Raw genomic sequence first — 22,734 nt, forward strand, 5'->3', positions numbered from 1 at the left:
AGAATAAAAGGATGCACCATTAGAAAGGAGACGAGGAGGAATTTCTTTAGTCATAGGGTGGTGAAACTGTGGAATTAATTGCCACAGATGGCTGAGGAGTCCAATTCACTGGGTATTTTTAAGGCGGAGATTGACAAATTCTTGATTAGTAAGGGCTGCGGTATAGTCGCGGCCTTACAGCACCAGAGATTCAGCACCGGGTTTGATCCTGACTACGGGCGCTGTCTGTATGGAATTTGTACGATCCCCGCGTGACTGCATGGGTTTTCTCCGGGTACTCTAGGCTCCTCCCACACTCCATCGACGTACAGGTTTGTAGATAAATCAGCTTGGTATAATTGTAAATTATCCCTAGTGAGTGTCGGGTGGTGTTAATGTGCAGATTGCTGGTTGACGCCGACTCAGTGGGTCGAAGGGCATGTCTCTGTGCTGTACCTCTAAACTAAAACAATAGAGACTCTTGGCTTGGCGATCGCTTCGCCAAACACCTCCGCTCGGTTCGCAATAACCAACCTGATCTCCTGGTGGCTCAGCACTTCAACTCCCCCTCCCATTCCGAATCCGACCTTTCTGTCCTGGGCCTCCTCCATGGCCAGAGTGAGGACCACCGTAAATTGAAGGAGCAACACCTCATATTTCGCTTGGGCAGTTTGCACCCCAGCGGTATGAACATTGACCTCTAATTTCAGGTAGTCCTTACTTTCTCCTCCCCATCTCAGCTCTCCCTCAGCCCACTGCCTCCACCTCTTCCTTTCTTCCTCCCCCCCCCCCCCCCCCCCCCCCCCCCCCCCACCCTCACCCCCCCTCACATCAATCTGAAGAAGGGTCTCGGTCCGAAACGTTGCCTAATTCCACCGCTCCATAGATGCTGACTCACCCGCTGAGTTTCTCCAGCATTTTTGTCTACCATGGACCAGGAGGTGCGGGGCCCAATTGGGAATACTTTTGGTGAGCCCTAGCCTCCCAGCCAAGGTCTGTAGAATCATAGAAATATAAATAAAGTTTATTATAGACTTTATATCTCTATGGTAGAATGGAAAGTAATCAAAATGTACGCTTAAAAAGTCCTTGCGAGTTAATGGACCAAACAGATCTAAGCTACATTTTAATATAAAATTGCATACATGTAAGCCTACAAGTAGCAAACAAAATGTGTCGATAACCTCTGAAAAATACATAGTTACAATACCACTTGTTTTCGTGACTGTGAAATGAAAAAAAAGTAATTTAATTAACTAGATCCTGGAAAACCAAATTGGCGAAAAACCAATCCAGGCATTAAATTCTGGGCTTCAGCCCCATCCTAACAGTTGTGTGTGTGTATGTGTGTGTGTTCGTGATGTGTGTGTGTGTGTTAGTTGTCTGTGCGTTATGTGTGTGGGAGGGAAGGGAGGGAGGGAGGGAAGGAGAGAAAGAAGGGAGGGAGGGAAGGAGAGAAAGAAGGGAGGGAGGGAAGGAGAGACAGAAGGGAGGGAGGGAAGGAGAGACAGAAGGGAGGGAGGGAAGGGGAGAAAGAAGGGATGGAGGGAAGGAGAGAAAGAAGGGAGGGAGGGAAGGAGAGAAAGAAGGGATGGAGGGAAGGAGAGAAAGAAGGGAGGGAGGGAAGGAGAGACAGAAGGGATGGAGGGAAGGAGAGAAAGAAGGGATGGAGTGAAGGAGAGAATCTACGTGAGCCGAGAGTAGATTACTCTAGCGCGGGGCCCAATTGGTCCAACTGGCTGAAGGCCGGCGCTGTCATGGACTCATCAACTTGTGCAACACTGTCAGCGGGGGGGGCGGGGCGGCGTCACGTGACTGGTGACTGGTGACTGCCCGTCCACCGCGGATCCCGCACAAAGATCTTTGATCCCGCAGCTCCGGGTCTGGTCGCCGCAGCTCACGGTCTGGTCGCCGCAGCTCCGGGTCTGGTCGCCGCAGCTCACGGTCTGGTCGCCGCAGCTCACGGTCTGGTCGCCGCAGCTCACGGTCTGGTCGCCGCAGCTCCGGCAGCGACGGTGAGGGAGGGGATGAAGTGAGCGGGGTGGAGGATAGGGGTATAGAGGGACGGACGGGTAGGGGAGGGAGGGATGGGCCGGGCCGGGCTGGGCTGGGCTGGGCTAGGGTCAGATTTACCGGCCACGGTCCACTTGCCTTGACGGGTGTGAGTGAGGCAGTTGGACATGTATCCGATGCATGTGATGGTCCTGACTAACCCGGGATAAAGAGAGAGAGAGAGAGAGAGAGAGAGAGAGAGAGAGAGAGAAAGAAAGAGAACTGCTGTCTGTGGGGAGAGGGGTCACAGAGTTTGTCTTGCTTTGTCTCCTGCTTTTATTTTGTGAATCAGAAGAGGCTGGAGAACTAGAACAAAGGGTAAAACTCCGTCTATGTTCATCGTCTGAGACCCATATCAAGTGAAGTCTGGCACGATGTGACAGAATAATTGTGTTGGGAACAGGAGGCCAGAAGCGTTGACTCACACACGCGTGGATTGGCTCTGAACCTGATTATCATGTGTGTAGTTAAACAAATAATCCTTCCACTCTCTGCTCCTCAGATGCAAGTTTGGGGCGAGCAGCCTAAGTGGGCAGCACCAAGGAGACAGGTACAGAATTACCTTTCATCACGAGTCAGAATTTACAGCACGGAGACGGGCCCTTTGCCCTACCTCTGTACATATCTGTACTAACCCCATTTGCTAGCCCTTGCTGTCTCCTCCCCTTCCTTAACCCTCTAGCTGTCACCTCCCACCCTCTTATCCGCCGCCCACAGGCTCCTCCTTCTCCCCTTTTCCTTCCTTCGCCCCCCCCCCCACCCCCCATCAGTCAGTTCCAGGTGCGACAAAGGTTCACCTGCATCTCCTCCAACCTCATCTACTGCATCCGCTGCTCTAGGTGTCAGCTGATTTACATCGGGGAGACTAAGCGGAGGTTGGGCGATCGTTTCGCCGAACACCTCCGCTCAGTCCGCAATAACCAACCTGACCTCCCGGTGGCTCAGCACTTCAACTCCCCCTCCCATTCCCAATCCGACCTCTCTATCCTGGGTCTCCTCCATTGCCAGAGTGAGCAACAGCAGAAATTGGAGGAACAGCACCTCATATTCCGCCTGGGGACCTTGCGTCCGGATGGCATTAACATTGAATTCTCCCAATTTTGCTAGCCCTTGCTGTCTCCTCCCCTTCCTTAACCCTCTAGCTGTCTCCTCCCACCCTCCTAACCACCCGCCCTCAGGCTCCTCCTCCTCCCCTTTTATTTCCTTCTCCCCCCCACCCCCCATCAGTCTGAAGAAGGGTTTCGGCCCGAATCGTCGCTTATTTCCTTCGCTCCATAGATGCTGCTGCAGCCGCTGAGTTTCTCCAGCAATTTTGTGTACCATCCAAAATCAGTACCCAGTTCCGGCTTCTTCCCCATATCCATTGATTCCTTTAGCCCTAAGAGCTAAATGTAACTCTCTCTTGAAAGCATCCAGTGAATAGGCCTTCACTGCCATCTGTGGCAAAGAATTCCACAGATTTACAACTCTCTGGGTGAAAAAGTTTTTCCTCACCTCAGTCCTAAATGGCCTACCCCTTTATCTTAAACGGTGACCCCTGGTTCTGGACTCCCCCAACATCGGGGACATTTTTCCTGCATCTACCCTGTCCAATCCTCTAAGAATTTTATATGTTACTATAAGATATCCTCTCATCCTTCTAAATTCCAGCGAATCCAATCCCAGTCGTCCCATTCTTCCAGCATATGACAGTCCCGCCACCCCGGGAATTAATCCGGTGAACGTACGCTGCACTAACTCAATAGCAATAATTTCCTTCCTCAAATTAGGAGACCAAAATTGCACACAATACTCCTGATGAAGTCTCACCAGGGTCCTGTACAACTGCAGTAGGACCTCAATGCTCATAAACTCAAATCCTCTCACAATGAAGGCCAACATGTCATTATCTCTTCACTGGTCTCATTGCACTTCCCCTTCTCCTAATCCGACACCATTCAGATAATAATCTGCCTTCCTGTTCTTGCCTCCAAAGTGGATAACCTCATGTTTATCCACATTATACTGCATCTGCCATGCTTCTGCCCACTCACACAACCAATCAAAGTCACCCTGCAGCCTCATAGCATCCTCCTCATAGCACACTGCCTCCCAGCTTTGTGACATCCGCAAAATTAGAGATGTCACATTTAATTCCCTTGTCTAGATTGTTCATATATATTGCAAACAACTGGGGTCCCAGCACCGAGCCTTGCGGCACCCCACTAGTCACTGCCTGCCATTCTGAAAAGTACCCATTCATTCCTACGCTGTGCTTCCTGTCTGCCAGCCAGTCTATCCATGTCAGTACCCTACCCCCAATACCATGTGCTTTAATTTTGCACACTAATCTTTTGTGTGGGAACTTATCCACTGGCTCTCCTCTATCCATTCTACTTGTTATATCCTCAAAAAATTCCAAGAGAATGAATTCCTTATGAATTCCTTTCATAAATCCATGCTTGCTTTGACCGATCCCGTCACTGCTTTCCAAATGTGCTGCTATAACACCTTTAATAATCAATTCCAGCATCTTCCTCACTACCGGTGTAAGGCTAACTGGCCTATAATTCCCCGTTTTCGTTCCCCCTCCTTTATTAAAAAGTGGACAATATACAATAGGCGCAGGAGTAGGCCATACGGCCCTTCAAACCAGCACCGCCATTCAATGTGATCATGGCTGATCATCCACAATCGGTACCCTGTTCCTGCCTTCTCCCCATATCCCCTGACTCCGCTATCTTCAAGAGCCCCATCTAGCTCTCTTGAAAGTTTCCAGAGAACCAGCATCCACCGCCCTCTGAGGCAGAGAATTCCACAGACTCACAACTCTCTGTGAAAAAGTGTTTCCTTATCTCCATTCTAAATGGTTTACCCCTTATTGTACAGGGCCCTGGTGAGATTGCATCTGGAGTATTGTGTGCAATTTTGGTCTCCTAATTTGAGGAAGGACGTTATTGCTATTGAGGTAGTGCAGCATAGATTTACCAGGTTATTTCCCAGGATGGCGGAACTGACATATGATGAAAGAATGGGTGGACTGGACTTGTATTCACTGGAATTTAGAAGGATGAGAGAGGATCTTACAGAAATATATAACATTCTTATGTTATATATTTGGACAAATGTTCCTGATGTTGGGGGAGCCCAGAACCAGGTTTAAGAATAAGGGGTAGGCCATTCAGGATTGAGATGAGGAAAAACCTTTTCACCCAGAGAGTAATGAATCTGTGGAATTCTCTGTCACAGAAGGCAGTGGAGGCCAATTCACTAGATCTTTTCAAGAGAGTTAGATTTAGCTCTTAGGGCTAAAGGAATCAAGGGATATGGGGAGAAAACAGGAACGGGATACTGATTTTAGATGATCAGCCATGATCATAATGAATGGAGGTGCTAGCTCGAAGTGCCGAATGCCCTTCTCCTGCACCTATTTTTCTAAGACATTTGCTGACCGACAGGTAAAATGGGTTGAGCGGGGAGATGTTGAGGGTGAGGGGAGGGGGTCGAGAGCTGGCTCATGCTGGCAAGCTAGAGATGGAAACCCTGTCAAACCAAAGGGCTTGAAAGGAATCCTAGAGCAAAGACGTCAGCCAACAACCTCAGCACCAGAGGGCAGCACTAAGGTGCAAACTGAACAGTGGGGAAACATTCTAACAAAAAAGGAACTGCGGATGCTGGTTTATACCAAAGGAAGACACAAAATGTTGGAGTAACTCAGTGGGTCTGGCAGCATCTCTGGAGAATATGGATGGGTGATATTTCGGGTTGGGTAACTTCCTCAGAATGATTGTAGGGTGCGGGGGAGTAGGAAACAGGAAAAGGCCAAGACGAATCAGGGCCAGCATCAGGCAGGGAGGAGGGAGGTTGACTGAAGGACTGATTGTTGGCTCGGGATGATGTGATCCCAAGAGGGATACATTGTTGCGAATTGTGAAACTGGTTGACTGACTTTTAGTGGAGGAAGTGGGGTAGCAGTGGGAGAGAAAGTGAGGGGAGGAGGAAGGGAAATGTATGTAGTGTTAGGCCAAGTAGACACAAGGAACTGTAGCTACCAGCCACACCTTTCTGACCAGCCTGGTGTAGCTGAAAGGATAGAGTTCTCCAGAGGGCACAACCTCAGAATAAAAGGATGCACCATTAGAAAGGAGACGAGGAGGAATTTCTTTAGTCATAGGGTGGTGAAACTGTGGAATTAATTGCCACAGATGGCTGAGGAGTCCAATTCACTGGGTATTTTTAAGGCGGAGATTGACAAATTCTTGATTAGTAAGGGCTGCGGTATAGTCGCGGCCTTACAGCACCAGAGATTCAGTACCGGGTTCGATCCTGACTACGGGCGCTGTCTGTATGGAATTTGTACGATCCCCGCGTGACTGCATGGGTTTTCTCCGGGTACTCTAGGCTCCTCCCACACTCCAAAGACGTACAGGTTTGTAGATAAATCAGCTTGGTATAATTGTAAATGATCCCTAGTGAGTGTCGGGTGGTGTTAATGTGCAGATTGCTGGTTGGCGCGGACTCAGTGGGTCAAAGGGCATGTCTCTGTGCTGTACCTCTAAACTAAAACAATAGAGACTCTTGGCTTGGCGATCGCTTCGCCAAACACCTCCGCTCGGTTCGCAATAACCAACCTGATCTCCCGGTGGCTCAGTACTTCAACTCCCCCTCCCATTCCGAATCCGACCTTTCTGTCCTGGGCCTCCTCCATGGCCAGAGTGAGGACCACCGTAAATTGGAGGAGCAGCACCTCATATTTCGCTTGGGCAGTTTGCACCCCAGCGGTATGAACATTGACCTCTAATTTCAGGCAGTCCTTACTTTCTCCTCCCCATCTCAGCTCTCCCTCAGCCCACTGCCTCCACCTCTTCCTTTCTTCCTCCCGCCCTCCCACCCTCACATCAGTCTGAAGAAGGATCTCGGTCCGAAACGTTGCCTAATTCCATCGCTCCATAGATGCTGACTCACCCGCTGAGTTTCTCCAGCATTTTTGTCTACCATGGACCAGGGCCGGCCTTAGGAGGTGCGGGGCCCAATTGGGAATACTTTTGGTGAGCCCTAGCCTCCCAGCCAAGGTCTGTAGAATCATAGAAATATAAATAAAGTTTATTATAGACTTTATATCTCTATGGTAGAATGGAAAGTAATCAAAATGTGCGTTTAAAAAGTCCCTGCGAGTTAATGGACCAAACAGATCTAAGCTACATTTTAATATACAATTGCATACATGTAAGCCTACAAGTAGCAAACAAAATGTGTAGATAACCTCTGAAAAATACATAGTTACAATACCACTTGCTTTCGTGACTGTGAAATGAAAAAAAAAGTAATTTAATTAACTAGATCCTGGAAAACCAAATTGGCGAAAAACCAATCAAGGCATTAAATTCTGGGCTTCAGCCCCATCCTAACAGTTGTGTGTGTGTGTGTGTGTGTGTGTGTGTGTTCGTGATGTGTGTGTGTGTGTGTGTTAGTTGTCTGTGCGTTATGTGTGTGTGGGAGGGAAGGAGAGGAGGGAGGGAGAGGAGGGAGGGAGGGAAGGAGAGAAAGAAGGGATGGAGGGAAGGAGAGACAGAAGGGAGGGAGGGAAGGAGAGACAGAAGGGAGGGAGGGAAGGAGAGAAAGAAGGGATGGAGGGAAGGAGAGAAAGAAGGGATGGAGGGAAGGAGAGAACAGAAGGGAGGGAAGGGAGGGAGGGAAGGAGAGAAAGAAGGGATGGAGGGAAGGAGAGACAGAAGGGAGGGAGGGAAGGAGAGAATCTACGTGAGCCGAGAGTAGATGACTCTAGCGCGGGGCCCAATTGGTCCAAGTGGCTGAGGGCCGGCGCTGTCATGGACTCATCAACTTGTGCAACACTGTCAGCGGGGGGGGTGGGGCGGCGTCACGTGACTGGTGACTGCCCGTCCACCGCGGATCCCGCACACGGTCTGGTCGCCGCAGCACCGGGTCTGGTCGCCGCAGCTCAGGGTCTGGTCGCCGCAGCTCCGGGTCTGGTCGCCGCAGCTCAGGGTCTGGTCGCCGCAGCTCCGGGTCTGGTCGCCGCAGCTCCGGGTCTGGTCGCCGCAGCTCCGGGTCTGGTCGCCGCAGCTCCGGGTCTGGTCGCCGCAGCTCCGGGTCTGGTCGCGGCAGCTCCGGCAGCGACGGTGAGGGAGGGGATGAAGTGAGCGGGGTGGAGAGGGAGAGGGACGGGACGGGTAGGGGAGGGAGGGAGGGATGGATGGGCCGGGCTGGTCTGGGCTGGGGTCAGATTTACCGGCTGCTGTTGGCGGGCGCGGGTCAGAGTTACCGGCCACGGTCCACTTGCCTTGACGGGTGTGAGTGAGGCAGTTGGACATGTATCCGATGCATGTGATGGTCCTGACTAACCCGGGATAGACACACACACACACACACATCACACACACACACACACACACACACACACACACACACACACACACACACACACACACACACACACACAGTGCTGGAGTAACTCACTGGGTCAGGCAGCATCTGACAGGTTTCGAGTCGAGACGCTTTTCAGACCGAGCAAGAGTCAATTGGGGCTTTTGGCAAACGCCAGAGCGGCCTCGCACCCGGGTCCTGCCCACTACCCCTGCACCCTTCCCCCACCCCCTTCCCTCTGCCCCATGCCGCTACCCTCCGCCCCCCCTTCCATCTGCCCCCTGGCCCCTACCCTTCCCCCCCCCCCCTTCCCTCTGCCCCCCCCCCTCCTTCCCTCTGCCTCCACCCCCCACTTCCCTCTGCCCCCACCCCTCCTCCCTCTGCCCCCACTGCCCCCACTTCCCTCTGCCCCCACCCCTTCCCCTACCACTGCCCCCACCCGTGCGCCTACCCCTTCCCCACCCCCTTCCCTCTGCCCCATGCCCCCTACCCCTCCTGCCCCTGCCCCTACGTGCCCCTTACTCCCTGCCCCTGCCCCCTTGCACGTGGCCTCTCTGTCTTATCACAGCTCGTTGCCTGCTGTTGAAGTTGACTCTTCAGTTTATGTAATGGTGTGCATGGTTATTAATGTTGATCTATAACTTGTCACAGTTGTCTACAGTCCTGATTACCCCCTCATTTGATGTCATTCACTGATTTAGAAATTATATTTAGCCTCATTTGTTTAAATGTTCTCTAGTCAGTAACTCATTCAACCAGACTGAGTTAGCTACCTAATTAAATGCCAACTTCAGCAGCAAATGGTTTGTTTATCACTGACTAATACTATGTTGTGGTCCAACCAAATTACAAACTAACTAGATTTTGTAAGAAGATTAAGGCCTAATGATCACGGGTGTGTCCACACGGAAGCCCTTTCCCTTTGCGCTGGGACTGGGTGACAGGGCTGCTTAGAGCAATGGGTTCAGACTCCACACACACCCAGCTCACCTGTGGGGCCAGGTACATAGGGCAGCAGGCTGCACACAATGTGTGAATGATCGCACAGCTGCAGCTCGACTTCTGGCTGGACCAGGCCCATGCGTTTGGGCACCTGGTACAGAGGCTAGTGGCCAGATAGTTGCTGGATTTAGCCATGAGGGCTGTTGGCAGATTCCGGCAGCTGGTTCTCAGGAGCTCCTTCATGGTCCTCCTCATGGTCCCAGAGAGAGAGAGAGAGAGAGAGAGAGAGAGAACCTGCTGTCTGTGGGGAGACTGGTTGTGCCACAGGTGGGCCGATGCCACAGAGTTTGTCTTGCTTTGTCTCTTGCTTTTATTTTGTGAATCAGAAGAGGCTGGAGAACTAGAACAAAGGGTAAAACTCCGTCTATGTTCATCGTCTGAGACCCATATCAAGTGAAGTCTGGCTCGATGTGACAGAATAATTGTGTTGGGAACAGGAGGTCAGAAGCGTTGACTCACACACGCGTGGATTTGCTCTGAACCTGATTATCATGTGTGTAGTTAAACAAATAATCCTTCCACTCTCTGCTCCTCAGATGCAAGTTTGGGGCGAGCAGCCTAAGTGGGCAGCACCAAGGAGACAGGTACAGAATTACCTTTCATCACGAGTCAGAATTTACAGCACGGAGACGGGCCCTTTGCCCCACCTTTGTACATAACTGTACTAACCCCATTTGCCTACATTGCCTCAGTATCCTGCTAGTCCTGGCTATTAAAGGCCTATCTAGATGCCTCTTAAACGTAGTGATCCTTTCTGCCACCACCACCTCTGGCATATCTTGTGACATCCGCCACTCTCAGTGGGGAAAGCCTTTGATCTGTTTGAAACTTCCATCTCACATTAAACCTGTGTTTTAGACAGCCTCACCATGAGAAAAACATTCTTGCACTCTGCCCTCTCTGTTTTCCATAACATTATATCTCCATCATCTGCAGGGAAATAAAGCTCAGGCAGTATAAATAGACCAGGTGTAGCCAAATGGGATTGGTTTAACTGGGCATCAAACTTGGCCGCCGGGTTGGTCCAGTGTTGTACGGCTTTGTGTTCCACATTCCATACAATCTCATCTTATTAAAGTCCTCCAATGGAGGCCACACACTGGTGAATGTCCCCTGCATTATCTCCAACACAATCACACCCATCCTCTAGTGTGCTGACCAGATACACACAGTGCTTTGATATTTTATACAAATGTATATTTTGTTCATCAGCAGTTCTCAGTGCCCCCACCATTTACTGGGTGCCCTCCTCCTTCACAAAATGTATCACCTCACTCATTAGGATTAACCTGCATAAAATCACCTCTGATCCATCTATAATTCCAGTCAATACAAGCCCAGTCTTTCCAATCTTTCTTCATACAACAGTCCCGCCATCCTGGCGACTAACCTCGTGAACCTACACTGCACTGCCACAATAGCAAGGATGTCCTTCCTCAAATTAGGAGACTAAAACTGCACAAAATACTCCAGATGTGGTCTCACCAGGGCCCTGTACAACTGCAGAAGGACCTCTTTACTCATATACTCAAATTCTCTCGTTATGAAGGCCAACATGTCATTAGCTTTCTTCATGCCTACTGTACCTGCATGTTTACTTTCAGTGACTGGTGTACAAGGACACCCAGGTCTCATTGCACTTCCCTTTTTCCTAATCTGACACCATTGTGAAAATAATCTGCCTCCTTGTTCTTGCCGCCAAAGTGGATAGCCTCATATTTATCTACATTATACTGCATCTGCCATGCATCTGCCCATTCACTCAACCTGTCCAAGTCACCTTGCAACCTCCTAGAATCTTCTTCGCAGTTCACACTGCCACCCAGCTTTGTGTCATCTGCAAATTTTCTAGTGTAACTTTTAATCCCATCATCTAAATCATTAATATATATTGTAAATAGCTGCGGTCCCAGCACCGAGCCTTACGGTACCCCACTAGTCACTGCCTGCCATTCTGACAGGGACCTGTTAATCGCTACTCTGTTTCCTGTCTGCCAACCAATTCTCTATCCATGTCAATACCCTACCCCCAATACCATGTGCTCTAATTTTGCCCACTAATCTCCTGTGTGGGATCTTATCAAAGGTTTTCTGAAAGTCTAGATACACTACACCCACTGGCTCTCCATCATCCATTTTACTTGTCACATTCTCCAAAAATTGCAGATTAGTCAAGCAGGATTTCCCCATTGTAAATCCATGCTGACTTGGAACAATCCTGCTACTATCCAAATGCGCCGTTATTACTTCTTTAATAATTGACTCCAGCATCTTCCCCACCATTGATGACAGGCGAATTGGTCTATAATTCCGTTTTCTCTCTCCTTCCTTTCTTGAAAAGTGGGATAACATTAGCTACCCTCCAATCCACAGGAACTGATCCTGAATCTATAGAACATTGGAAAATGATCACCAATTCATCCACGGTTTCTAGAGCCACCTCCTTGAGTATGCTGGGATGCAGACCATCAGGCCCTGGGGATTTATCAGCCTTTAGCCCCATCAGTCTACCCAATACTATTTCTCGCCTAATGCAAATTTCTTTCAGTTCCTCTGTCTCCCTAGATCCTCTGCCCTCTCGTACATCTGGGAGATTGTTTGTGTCTTCCTTAGTGAAGACAGAACCAAAGTAGTCTGTTCAACTCTTCTGCCATTTCCTTGTTCACCATAATAATTTCACCTTTTCTGCCTTCAAGGGACCCACATTCGTCTTTACTAATCTTTTTCTCTTAACATACCTAAAGAAGCTTTTACCATCCTTTATATTCTTGGCCAGCTTATCCTCGTACTTCATCTTTTCACCAGTATTGCCCTTTAAAGTTTTTGTTACCTTCTGTGGCCCTTTGAAAATTTCCCAATCCTCTGGCTTCCGTCTACTCTTTGCTATGTTATACACATTGTCTTTTAGTTTTATTCCATCCCTAACTTCCCTTGTTAGCCACAGTTGCCTCTTGCTCCCCTTAGAATCTTTCTTCCTCTTTGGAATGGATGCTCCTATTACTGATGAACTTATTTTCCAACGTTTAGTCTCAGTACGTTGAAGCCACCTGTCTTCTTGCCTGCAGGAGAGACATATTTGGGATTCGGTGAAGAAAGCTACCTTTATCCTGGGCTCTGGCCTCTTTGTGTTTGCAGCCTTTCGTAACTCGGTGACATGGTAAGTGTCCCAGGGCAGGGCTGGGCTGGGCTGGTGGGTGGGTGGGCTCCCAGCATGGTGGTCTCCTGGATGGGCCAGTTAGCACGAGATGTGGGCTCTTGACTGATCACAATGGGCATGAGCGTGAAGGGCTCTGCTGTTGCCATGTGCTGGCATCGTGTTATCGCCCCGGTGTTGTTCGGCAGTGAGAGCAGAGAGCCAGAGGCACCAGTGCCCCGTTACAGACTGTCTCTGCAATCTGCTCTGGTTTCTATTGGGGAGAAGTGTGCAGCAAGGCAGTGGCATGTCGGCCCTGTGGGAGGGGAAGGTGACCTCCATCTCCACTCTCCCTTCTGACCATACAGATGTGTCCAGCTGCAGCTCCCCAGCACAGCTGGAGCTGAGTTTGGACTCTGGGATTTGGAGAGTTGTTGTGCCACAGAGTGGAGAGAGGGCAGGTTGCTTGTGCAGGGCTGGGTGGGCTGCAGGTCTAACAAGTGGAGTACATGTGGTCACGAATGTCTGGAGTGTGATCAGTAGGTTTACAACATACACACAGAGACAGTGAAGACCTTGCCTGTAAATACAGTGGAATATGGATCAGCTGGAATTCTGGGCAGAGCGGTGAAGATGGAATTTAATCCAAGTGTGAGCTAACTTTGGGAAGTGAAACTCTGGCAGGACAGAGGAAATGGCCGAGACGTGGGGAGCATTGATGTACTGAGCGATCTGGGGGAAGAAGGCCACAGTTGTGAGAATGTGGTGAATGAGGTAGAGCGGGTAGTGGGGGGGGGGGGGGGGGGGGGGGGGGGGGGGGGGGCTGTGAGGTGGGGGGGGGGGCTGTGGGTGGGGGGGGGGGGGGGGGGGGTGGGGGGGGGGCTGTGAGGCTGGGGGGGGGCTGGGGGGGGGGGGGCTGGGTGTGGGGGAGTCTGGGGGTGGGGGGGGTGGGTGGGGGGGGGGCTGGGGGGGGGGGGGGGCTGGGGGGGGGGGGGGTGCTGTGAGGTGGGGGGGGGTGAGTGGGGGGGGCTGTGAGGTGAGGTGGGGGGCTGGGGGCTGTGGGGGTGGGGTGGGGGCTGGGGGGCTGTGGGTGGGGGGGGCTGGGGGGGGGGGGGGGGTGGGGCTGTGGGGGGGGGCTGGGGCTGTGAGGTGAGGGGGGGGGGCTGTGAGGTGGGGGGTGGGGGGGGTGGGGGGCTGGTGCTGTGAGGTGGGGGGGGGCTGTGAGGTGGGGGGCTGGGGGGGGGGGGGCTGTGAGGTGGGGGGGGGGCTGGGGGGGGTGGGGGCTGTGGGGGGGGGGGCTGGTGCTGGTGAGGTGGGGGGGGGGGGCTGTGAGGTGGGGGGGCTGTGAGGTGGGGGGCTGGGGGGGGGGGGGGGCTGTGGGGGGGGGGGGCTGGTGCTGTGAGGTGGGGGGGGCTGTGAGGTGGGGGGCTGGGGGGGGGCTGTGAGGGGGGGGGGGCTGGGGGGGGGGGGTGTGGGGGGGGGGGGCTGTGAGGTGGGGGGGGGCTGTGAGGTGGGGGGGGGGGGGGGGGGGGGCTGGGGGGGGCTGTGGGGGGCTGGGGGCTGTGGGGGGGGCTGTGAGGGGGGGGGGGGCTGTGGGGGGGGGCTGTGAGGTGGGGGGGGGGCTGGGGGGTGGGGGGGGGCTGGGGGGGTGGGGGGGCTGTGGGGGGGGGGGGGGGGGGGGGGGGGGGGGGGGGGTGGAGAGACTGGGTGATTCTCAGTGGAATGTAGAAGGCTGACGGGTGAATTATGAAGGGCATGGCTAGGATAGCCGGTCATCCTTTTGCCAGGCTAGGGAGATCTGCGGGGAATGTTTGCGCTGGGATCAGATAGTAACTGGGATCAGATAGTCACTGTGTTTAGGAGAGATTGTGACTTAAACAAGCAAGGCACAGGGGGAAACAACCCACAAGCAGTGTGTTTAGTGTAGCTGGCATGGACATGGTGAGCCGAAGGGTGTTTCTGATGCTTAACTGGAATTGTTAAATCCTCAGGCACTTGCAGCAATTCTGGGGGGCATCTGGGGACTTCTGGCAGTCGCAGTGGGGAAAGGCCTACAGCTTCGCCCAAGGCAATGAATGGCTTCTCTTCATCTTTGGTGAGTAGGCGCCTGGGGGCGCGATGTTATGCAAGGCTGAAGATGACCATTAGTTGCATCGGGGGTTAGCCGGGGTTTGTGCAGGGCTGAAGGTGGCCATTAGCTGGGGTTGTGGGAACATTGGGCTGGGGATGGCTTTGTAGATTTGTGTGTGTCTGCTCCAATGTATAGTCTGAGTTAGTCCAGTGGGTCCGGCAGCATCTCTGGAGGAGGTGCCGCTTTGGGTCGGGACCCTTCCTCAGACTGCTGGAGTAGTGGGGGGGGGGGGGGGGAGAAAGCTGGAAAAAGTGGGGGTGGGATAAAACCTGGCAAGTGATAGGTGGGTACAGGTGAGGGGTGGGGGGAGGGGGGGGGGGGGTGATTGGCAGATGGGTGGACAAAGGGCCAGAGAGGGGACACAAGGTTGTATGGCAAGGAGAGAGGAGTGAAGCATATAGCCAGAGACTGGGATAAAGGGGGGAGGGATAGTGTGGGAAATGGCTGGGTCACAGGCGACATTGGAGGGTGTGTTACCTAAAATTGTCAAACTCAATGTGATGCCACTTAGTGCCGCACTCAAACCTGAGCCCTCGGAGCCGGGAGAAACTTGATCGTGGGGCTAAATAATTAAACACTTCAACTCTGCTTGTACAGTGGGTGAGATCCTAGTGTGTGGTCCTGCACCTCCATTCAGTTTCTAGCAGTACCCCCCTACCCTCGTCCTCCCTCTACTCCTCCCCCCCCCCCCACACACCGCCCCCCCCTACACCCCCCCGTCTCTCTACCCCCCCTCCCACCCCCGCCCCTCACTCTACCCCTCGTCCTCCCTCTACTCTCCCCCCCCCACACACCGCCCCTCCTACACCCCCCGTCTCTCTATCCCCTCCCCCCCGCCCCTCCCTCTACCCTCGTCCTCTCCCCCCCCCCCCCTCCCTCGCCACCCCTCACCCACTCTCCCACATCCCCCTACCTCTACCTCCCTCCCATCCCGCCCCTCCCTCTACCCTCGTCCTCCCCCGACCCCCCCCGACCCCCCCCCCCTCCCTCTACTCTCCTCCCCACCCACCCCCCCACCCCCCCAACCCCCCCCCCCCCTCCCTCTACCCTTGTCCTCCCTTTACCCTCTCCCCTTTCCATCCCAGGTGCCATGGTGATTGTCTGCCTGTGCGGTGCCTGATTCGCCGCCCTGTTTGGTCTCACACCTCCACTCAGCCCTCTCTCCCTGTGTGCAGGTGCGATGGTGATTCCGACCCTGGCCTTCTGGCTGGTGAACGGGCTGTTGCTGATAGTGGACGTGACGGGGAAGCCGCAGCTCATCACTCGCTACAAGATCCAAGCCGGCCACAACCAGCGGTCAGGGGGCAGGGGTGGGTGTGGGCAGGTGGGCGGGGGGGCCACGGGTCACACGGGACCAGGACACGGTCATACTACAGACACGGGACCAGGACACGGTCATACTACAGACACGGGACCGGGACACGTGCATCATAAAACACGGACACGGATCAATTGCTCTGTAACGTCTGAATCTGCCCCTCTTCCCCCCCCCCCCCCCTGCTGAATCTCCCCCCCTCCCTCTCTGTCTGTTGTAATGAGGTGCTGACGGTATTGCCAGTGTGGCAAACCTGCATCTTGTCCGGCTGTAACACATGGTCCCAAGTCCAATATCCAGCACCCTTGCCTGTGGAACAAGTAAAATAACTTCACTACCCCATCCACCTGTGCTGCCACTTTCAGGGAGCTATGCACCAAGGTCTCTCTACGTCAGAGTTTGTATGCTTCTTGCTATTTGCAGTGTCTGTTTGCTCAGTATTAAATAACCCAAAATGCATCCACTTGCTGCAGGCCGCCCATTTCCCAGCTGGCCTCGATACTGCTGTATCCATGGGCAACCAGCCTCGCTCTCCCCACCCCCAACAACCTCTGTTGTGTCAACAAACCTGCTGGATCTTTATTTTAATCCTCACGTGAACTGCTGATCCCAAATTCCTGCAGCACAAGGTTACCCATGGCTCTGAGTCAGTTCCTATTGATATCAGGATCAAGGGACAGGCCTGGTCCATTCTACATTTTCATAGAAACATAGAAAATAGGTGCAGGAGTAGGCCATTCGGCTCTTCGAACCTGCACCGCCATTCAATATGATTATGGCTGATCATCCAACTCAGATCCTGTACTTGCTTTTTTTCTCCATGACCCTCTGGAACCCTTTAGCCACAAGGTTGAGGCCACATCTAACTGGCTATCTAAAAGATAGAGTTAGATGTGGCCCTTGTGGCTAAGGGATCAGGGGGGGTATGGAGAGAAGGCAGGTACGGGATACTCTCTGTGATGATCAGCCATGATTTTTGAATGGCGGTGCAGGCTCGACACTGCCCCCTTATCCTTACTCCTGTCACCTAATTCCTGGTTTCTCCCCAACATCGGGAACAATCTTCCCGCATCTAGCCTGTCCAACCCTTAAGAATTTTGTAAGTTTCTATAAGATCCCCTCTCTATCCCCTACATTCTAGAGAGTATAAACCAAGTCTATCCAGTCTTTCTTCATAAAACAGTCCTGACATCCCAGGAATCAGTCTGGTGAACCTACTCTGGGGGGGCTCTATGAGTGTTGGTGGCCATGCCGTGTGCCCATAGGTGGACACTGCCAAACTGCTGGGTGCTGTATGGATGGTGGGTCATGGTTAGGGGCACGGTGAGTGTTGGTGGCCATGCCGTGTGCCCACAGGTGGACATTGCCAAGCTGCCTGGTGCTGTATGGATGGTGGGTCATGGTGAGGGGCACAGTGAGCGTTGGTGAACATTGACCGTGCCATTTCCACAGGTGCCTGCTGCAACCTGCATGGTACCGTGCGGACGGTGGTGTACCATGTCGCTGCCCAGGTCTGCTGCATGTTCCCATTTTCCTAATGGCCACCATGTCAGAGCTGCCCACCTTCCACTGGGTGCTGTTCGAGCTCTGCTGCCCGGCCTGATTGGAGGAGGTGTTCTTCTCTACTTTCACAGGTCAGCCCTGCCATACCCATGGTTCTAGTTTCCCTGCTTCCCCTGGTTCTCCCTCACCGTGCCCCCCCCCCTCGCCCAAAACGTCACCATTCCCCCCTCCAGAGATTCACCGTGGCCCCCCCTCGCCCTGCCACCATGGTCTTCATCCCCTTCCCTCTGTCCTCCAGGTCTCCTCTTGCACCCCCCTCACCCAGCTCCCCCATGCCCAGGCCTCACACCCCCACCCCCACCCCTACCCCGTCACAATGCCACATGTTAACCTTAATAACTAGTCAGGTGGGGAATTAACATTTCACAAAGCCTTGATGTAAATATTTGTTGCATGTTGCCCCCGAAGGGGAGGGTGGGGGTGGCAGAGGAGGTGTGGATACACAGATCGATGGTCACTGTTGGCCAGCATTGTCAACATTTCAACATTGGTCTGCCAGGTTGTTCCATCATCCGACACTTTACCGACACTTTCACAAGAAGCACCATGAATGGACAGCTCCCATCGGAATCATCTCCCTCTACGCCCATCCCATCGAACATGTGGTAAGCAGTGTGGGGATGAATCTGGCCATGTCTGACAATGCTGACATTGCCAGAATATTCAAAAGCTGCAGAAATCGCACGAGTCCTGGAGCAGGAATCACAAGCAAAAGTTAGATCATTTAAGATGGAGAATGATAAATATTTGAAAGGACGGATGGATCGAGGGTTCTGGGGAACTGGCACTGAGCAGTTGAGGCCAGAGTAGTGGGATGGGCTGGGTCAAATCAGCAGTAATCATACAGGGCAGCAGGACACTCGATGGGCCGAGTGGTTGTCTGGCCATGGAGGCAGTGCCTGTGTTGGGGGTTTCACAGTGTGGGTGTGTGTGAGACCCTCGCTGTTTGGGCTGGGTCTGTGTTGGGGGTGGGACGGGCTGGGTCTGTGTTGGGGGTGGACGGGCTGGGTCCCTGTGTTGGGTGTGGGACGGGCTGGGTCTGGTGTTGGGGGTGGGACCAGCTGGGCCCCTGTGTTGGGGGTGGGACGGGCTGGTTCCCATTGTTGGGGGTGGGACGGGCTGGGCCCCTGTGTTGGGGGTGGGAAGGGCTGGGGTCGAGCCTGTGCCCGGGGGGGGGACGGGCTCTCTACTCCCCCTGGTCAGGGGTGGGCCCTGGCTGGGTCTGTGTTGGGGGTGGGACGGGCCCTGCCCTGTGTTGGGGGTGGCCCCCCTGGGCCCTGTGTTCACCGTGGCCCCCCCTCGCCTGTGTTGGGGTCTTCATCCCCTGGGCCCCTGTGTTGGGGGTGGGACGGCTGCACCTGTGTGTGGGGGTGGGACGGGCTGGGTCTGTGTTGGCCTCACACCCCCATGGGTCCCCCTGTGGGGGTCACAATGGGCCACATGGCCCCCTGTGTGGGGGTAGTCAGGTGGGTCCCTGTAACATTTCACAAAGCCTTGATGGGTATGTGTTGGGGGTGGGACGGGAAGTGGGGGGGTGGGAGGGCTGGGTCTGGTGGGGGTGGGACGGGGGGTCCTGTGTTGGGGGATACAAGGGGATGGGTCCTGTGGTGGGGGGTGGGGTGTGTTGGGGGGGCTGGGTCATGTGTGTGGGGGTGGTCCACGGGACACTTTACCTGTGTGGGGGTTGGGGGAAGCAACATGAATGGGGCTCCCATCGGAATGGGGGTCCCTCTGGGCCCATCCCATCGTTGGGGGTAAGCAGGGTGGGTCTGTGTTGGGGGGTGGGACGGGTGGGTCACAATGTTTGGGGGTGGACGGAATGGGTCTGTGTGTGCGGGGGTGGGACGGGCTGGGTCCTGGTTGGGGGTGGGACAAGCTGGGTCCGTGTGTTGGGGGTGGGAGAATGGCCCCTGTGTTGGTGGGACGGATGGGTTGAGTGTGTGGGGAGTGGCACTGGGCTGGGTGAGTGTGTTGGTAGTGGGACGGGCTGGGTCCTGTGTTGGGGGTGGACGGGCTGGGTCCCTGTGTTGGGGGTGGGACGGGCTGGGTCATGGTGTGTCTGGCCTGGGACGGGCTGGGTCCCTGTGTGGGGGTGGGACAACTGGGTCCCTGTGTTGGGGGTGGGACGGGCTGGGTCCGTGTGTTGGGGGTGGGACGGGCTGGGTCTGTGTTGGGGGTGGGACGGGCTGGGTCTGTGTTGGAGGTGGGACGGGCTGGGTCTGTGTGTTGGGGGTGGGACGGGCTGGGTCTGTGTTGGGGGTGGGACGGGCTGGGTCCCTGTGTTGGGGGTGGGGACGGGCTGGGTCTGTGTGTTGGGGGTGGGACGGGCTGGGTCCCTGTGTGTTGGGGGTGGGACGGGCTGGGTCTGTGTTGGGGGTGGGACGGGCTGGGTCTGTGTGGGGGGGTGGGACGGGCTGGGTCCCTGTGTTGGGGGTGGGAGGGCTGGGTCCCTGTGTTGGGGGTGGGACGGGCTGGGTCTGTGTTGGGGGGGTGGGACGGGCTGGGTCGTGTGTTGGGGGTGGGACGGGCTGGGTCGTGTGTTGGGGGTGGGACGGGCTGGGTCCCTGTGTTGGGGGTGGGACGGGCTGGGTCTGTGTTGGGGGTGGGACGGGCTGGGTCCCTGTGTTGGGGGTGGGACGGGCTGGGTCTGTGTTGCTGCTTGTTGGCATCACTCACTCACTCTGCTCTCCCCCCACAGTTCTCCAACATGCTGCCGACCATGGTGGGGCCGATCCTGCTGAGATCACATGTGGCAACAGTGATGCTGTGGTTTTCGCTGGCACTGTTAATATCCACCATTTCCCACTGTGGGTATCACCTCCCACTGCTGCCATCTCCAGAATTCCACGATTTCCATCACCTCCGGTAAGCAGGGTGGGGAGGGTGGGGACGGAGTCTCCTGACTGATTACTCCCCTTGAAGGTGGAGTTCAGTTGGAACATGGTGGCAAGTGTTGTGTGAGACCCGCCACGGACCAGCCTTCCAGTCGAGTAGCTGCAGATGATCAGAGTTAACTATGGACCCTCATGATGCAGAGTGTAGGTTCAATGCAGATGGTTTAATTGTGACGGGTGTAAGGTGGGCACATGCAAGGGGGGAAGGTTCATGTACAAAGAGATCTTGGAGCCCAAGTCCATAACTCCCTGAATGTGGCAACACAAGTGGATATGGGGTAAAGGCAAATGGTATTCTTGCTTTTATAGGTCAGGGAGTCATGATATAGGTCTATAAACGTTGGCCAGGCTGCATTTTGGAGTATTGTGTGCAGTTCTGGTTGCTCCATTATAGGAAGGATGTTGAGTTTTTGGTAAAGGTGCAGATGAGACGGGGCAGACTTGAATTGTTTTTCAAAGCACTGGCGGCTGAGGGGGGCCGTGATAAAAGTGTATAACATAGAGATATATAGATAGGGTGGAAATGTCAAATACAAGAGGGCATAGCTTTACAGTGAAAGAGGCAACACTTTAGAGGGGAGGTGTGGGGCAAGGTGTTTTTTATAGAGTTGTAGGTGTGGAACGTGTTGTCTATGGAGGTGATACAATGGCGACATTAAGACAGCATCATATTCGGAATGGGCCAAAGGGCCCTGATCGATCCTGTGCTGTGGTGTACAAGCCAATCTCTGAACTGTGAAGCAGTCCTGGGGAAACAGGCTAAAAAGTTTTACTTTGCCTCATCTCAGGTCTTTAAGGTGATGTGGCATTGACTCATTCTATAAACTGGTGTGTATTTGCAGGTTTAACCAGTGTTTCGGGGTGCTGGGAGTCTTGGATCGCTTGCACCAGACCGACACAGCATTCAGAGCGAGCAGCGCCTATGAGCGCCACACTCTGCTGCTTGGCCTTGACCCACTGTCTGAAACTATTCCCGATTCCCCCAAGAGAAAATGAAACCAGCACTAACCCACGCGGTGACGCAGGCTCTGGAACACCACCTTTTTCTTTATTAATATTTCTTTGTGGTTTGATTAGATAGCGATTGCCCATTTCTGATTCTCCCAGCTGTCGGATCCAGAGCCACACAGAGAATGTTGTTTAAATATCTATGTGCATACTATTGCAGATTTAATTTCTAGAGGATTAATGTAGTCCCTATGGTACATTAGTTCCTGATCTCTTGTTTGTTGTGGGAATTGATGAATTTTGTAAAGCTCATTCAGTCCCATGGTCAGTGGCCAACCCTGACATTGGCAGGAACGGAGGCATTCTTTCACACAGTGTCACTGGTGGTCACCAGTAACTGATGGCAAAGGGGGAGAAGTCAGATTATTGAGGTGGTTCTGGGTGAAATTTTAGCATAGAGTATTGTAGAAAAATACAGAGACAAACTATCTGCTGGAAAACTCAGCGGGTCAAGCAGCATCTACGGAGAGAATCGAATAATCGACATTTCACATCAAAAATCCATCAGAACACAGGGATAGACATGGGCCCTGGGTGCTTGTGCAGAGGAGAGGTGAAGGATGGGCAGGGTTGGTGAATGTGGAGATGGAGGCAACAGGATGCTAAAACAGGAGACGAGATGACACCAAAGCTGCCTGCGCTGGTATATGATAATGGGAATCTTTAGGAGAGAGGCGAAAGGTAACTGGAGGGATGGGAAACAGAGCACTTTAGCACTCTACAAAAAGATCAACAGGACTTGGAACTTGACCTGTTTGTGACCACGGGTGAAATGAATGTGTCTGAGATACAATGACTTCAATCTGATAAAGGCTGACCTGGGTACCACTGCTTCTGCTGTTATCAATCAGTTCCTTCTAATATATTCTCATATGCATTCACAAATAAAAGCAATTATTCATAACCATAACAGTATTCCATTGAATTTGTGATGCCTGGATGAATGATTTAAAGGATGACATGCACAAATATAGGCCTGAATAATTTAATACAGGTCAACAAAACTATGCTGCAGTATTGGGTTACAGCAAGATACAAATGAGATGGAAAATTGGGCAGAGTTGGCGGATAGAATTTAATCCCAACAAGAGGGAGGTTGACATCTTGGGAAGTCGAATATGAAGGGGTCATATATAGCAAATGGTCGGGTGCTAAGGAATGTTGCAGAAGAGAAGGGCTTGAGGTCAAGCCCATAGTTCCCTGACAGTGGCAGCACACATTGATATGGCGGTGAAGCTTTTCCTTTATACATCAGGGCACAGAATAGGACAAAGGACATTATATTGCAACTTCA

At 53.3% G+C, this 22,734-nt stretch overlaps 1 protein-coding gene across 1 annotated transcript; it reads left to right on the top strand.

Annotated features, from left to right (window-relative positions):
• The first annotated feature begins 1,813 nt into the window (after window positions 1-1,813).
• On the top strand, window positions 1,814-22,350 carry faxdc2 (fatty acid hydroxylase domain containing 2). The gene is made up of 9 exons (XM_055643371.1): window positions 1,814-1,994; window positions 2,534-2,581; window positions 9,933-9,980; window positions 12,462-12,553; window positions 14,521-14,624; window positions 15,836-15,970; window positions 17,947-18,143; window positions 20,237-20,403; window positions 21,275-22,350. Exons 2-9 carry the CDS (start codon window positions 2,534-2,536, stop codon window positions 21,426-21,428), a joined length of 945 nt encoding a protein of 314 aa, XP_055499346.1. The 5' UTR covers window positions 1,814-1,994; the 3' UTR covers window positions 21,429-22,350.
• Window positions 22,351-22,734: the final 384 nt, after the last annotated feature.

This window comes from Leucoraja erinacea, chromosome 11 (genome assembly GCF_028641065.1).
Source record: "Leucoraja erinacea ecotype New England chromosome 11, Leri_hhj_1, whole genome shotgun sequence".
In the NCBI taxonomy this organism is placed as follows: domain Eukaryota; kingdom Metazoa; phylum Chordata; class Chondrichthyes; order Rajiformes; family Rajidae; genus Leucoraja; species Leucoraja erinaceus.

Excerpts from the sequence above, each read along its gene's own strand:
- faxdc2 (XM_055643371.1), top strand. The coding sequence starts at position 2,534 with ATGCAAGTTTGGGGCGAGCAGCCTAAGTGGGCAGCACCAAGGAGACAG. Across the intron at positions 12,554-14,520 it reads TTTCGTAACTCGGTGACATG|GCACTTGCAGCAATTCTGGG; the intron begins GTAAGTGTCCCA and ends TTAAATCCTCAG. Across the intron at positions 20,404-21,274 it reads CACGATTTCCATCACCTCCG|GTTTAACCAGTGTTTCGGGG; the intron begins GTAAGCAGGGTG and ends GTGTATTTGCAG.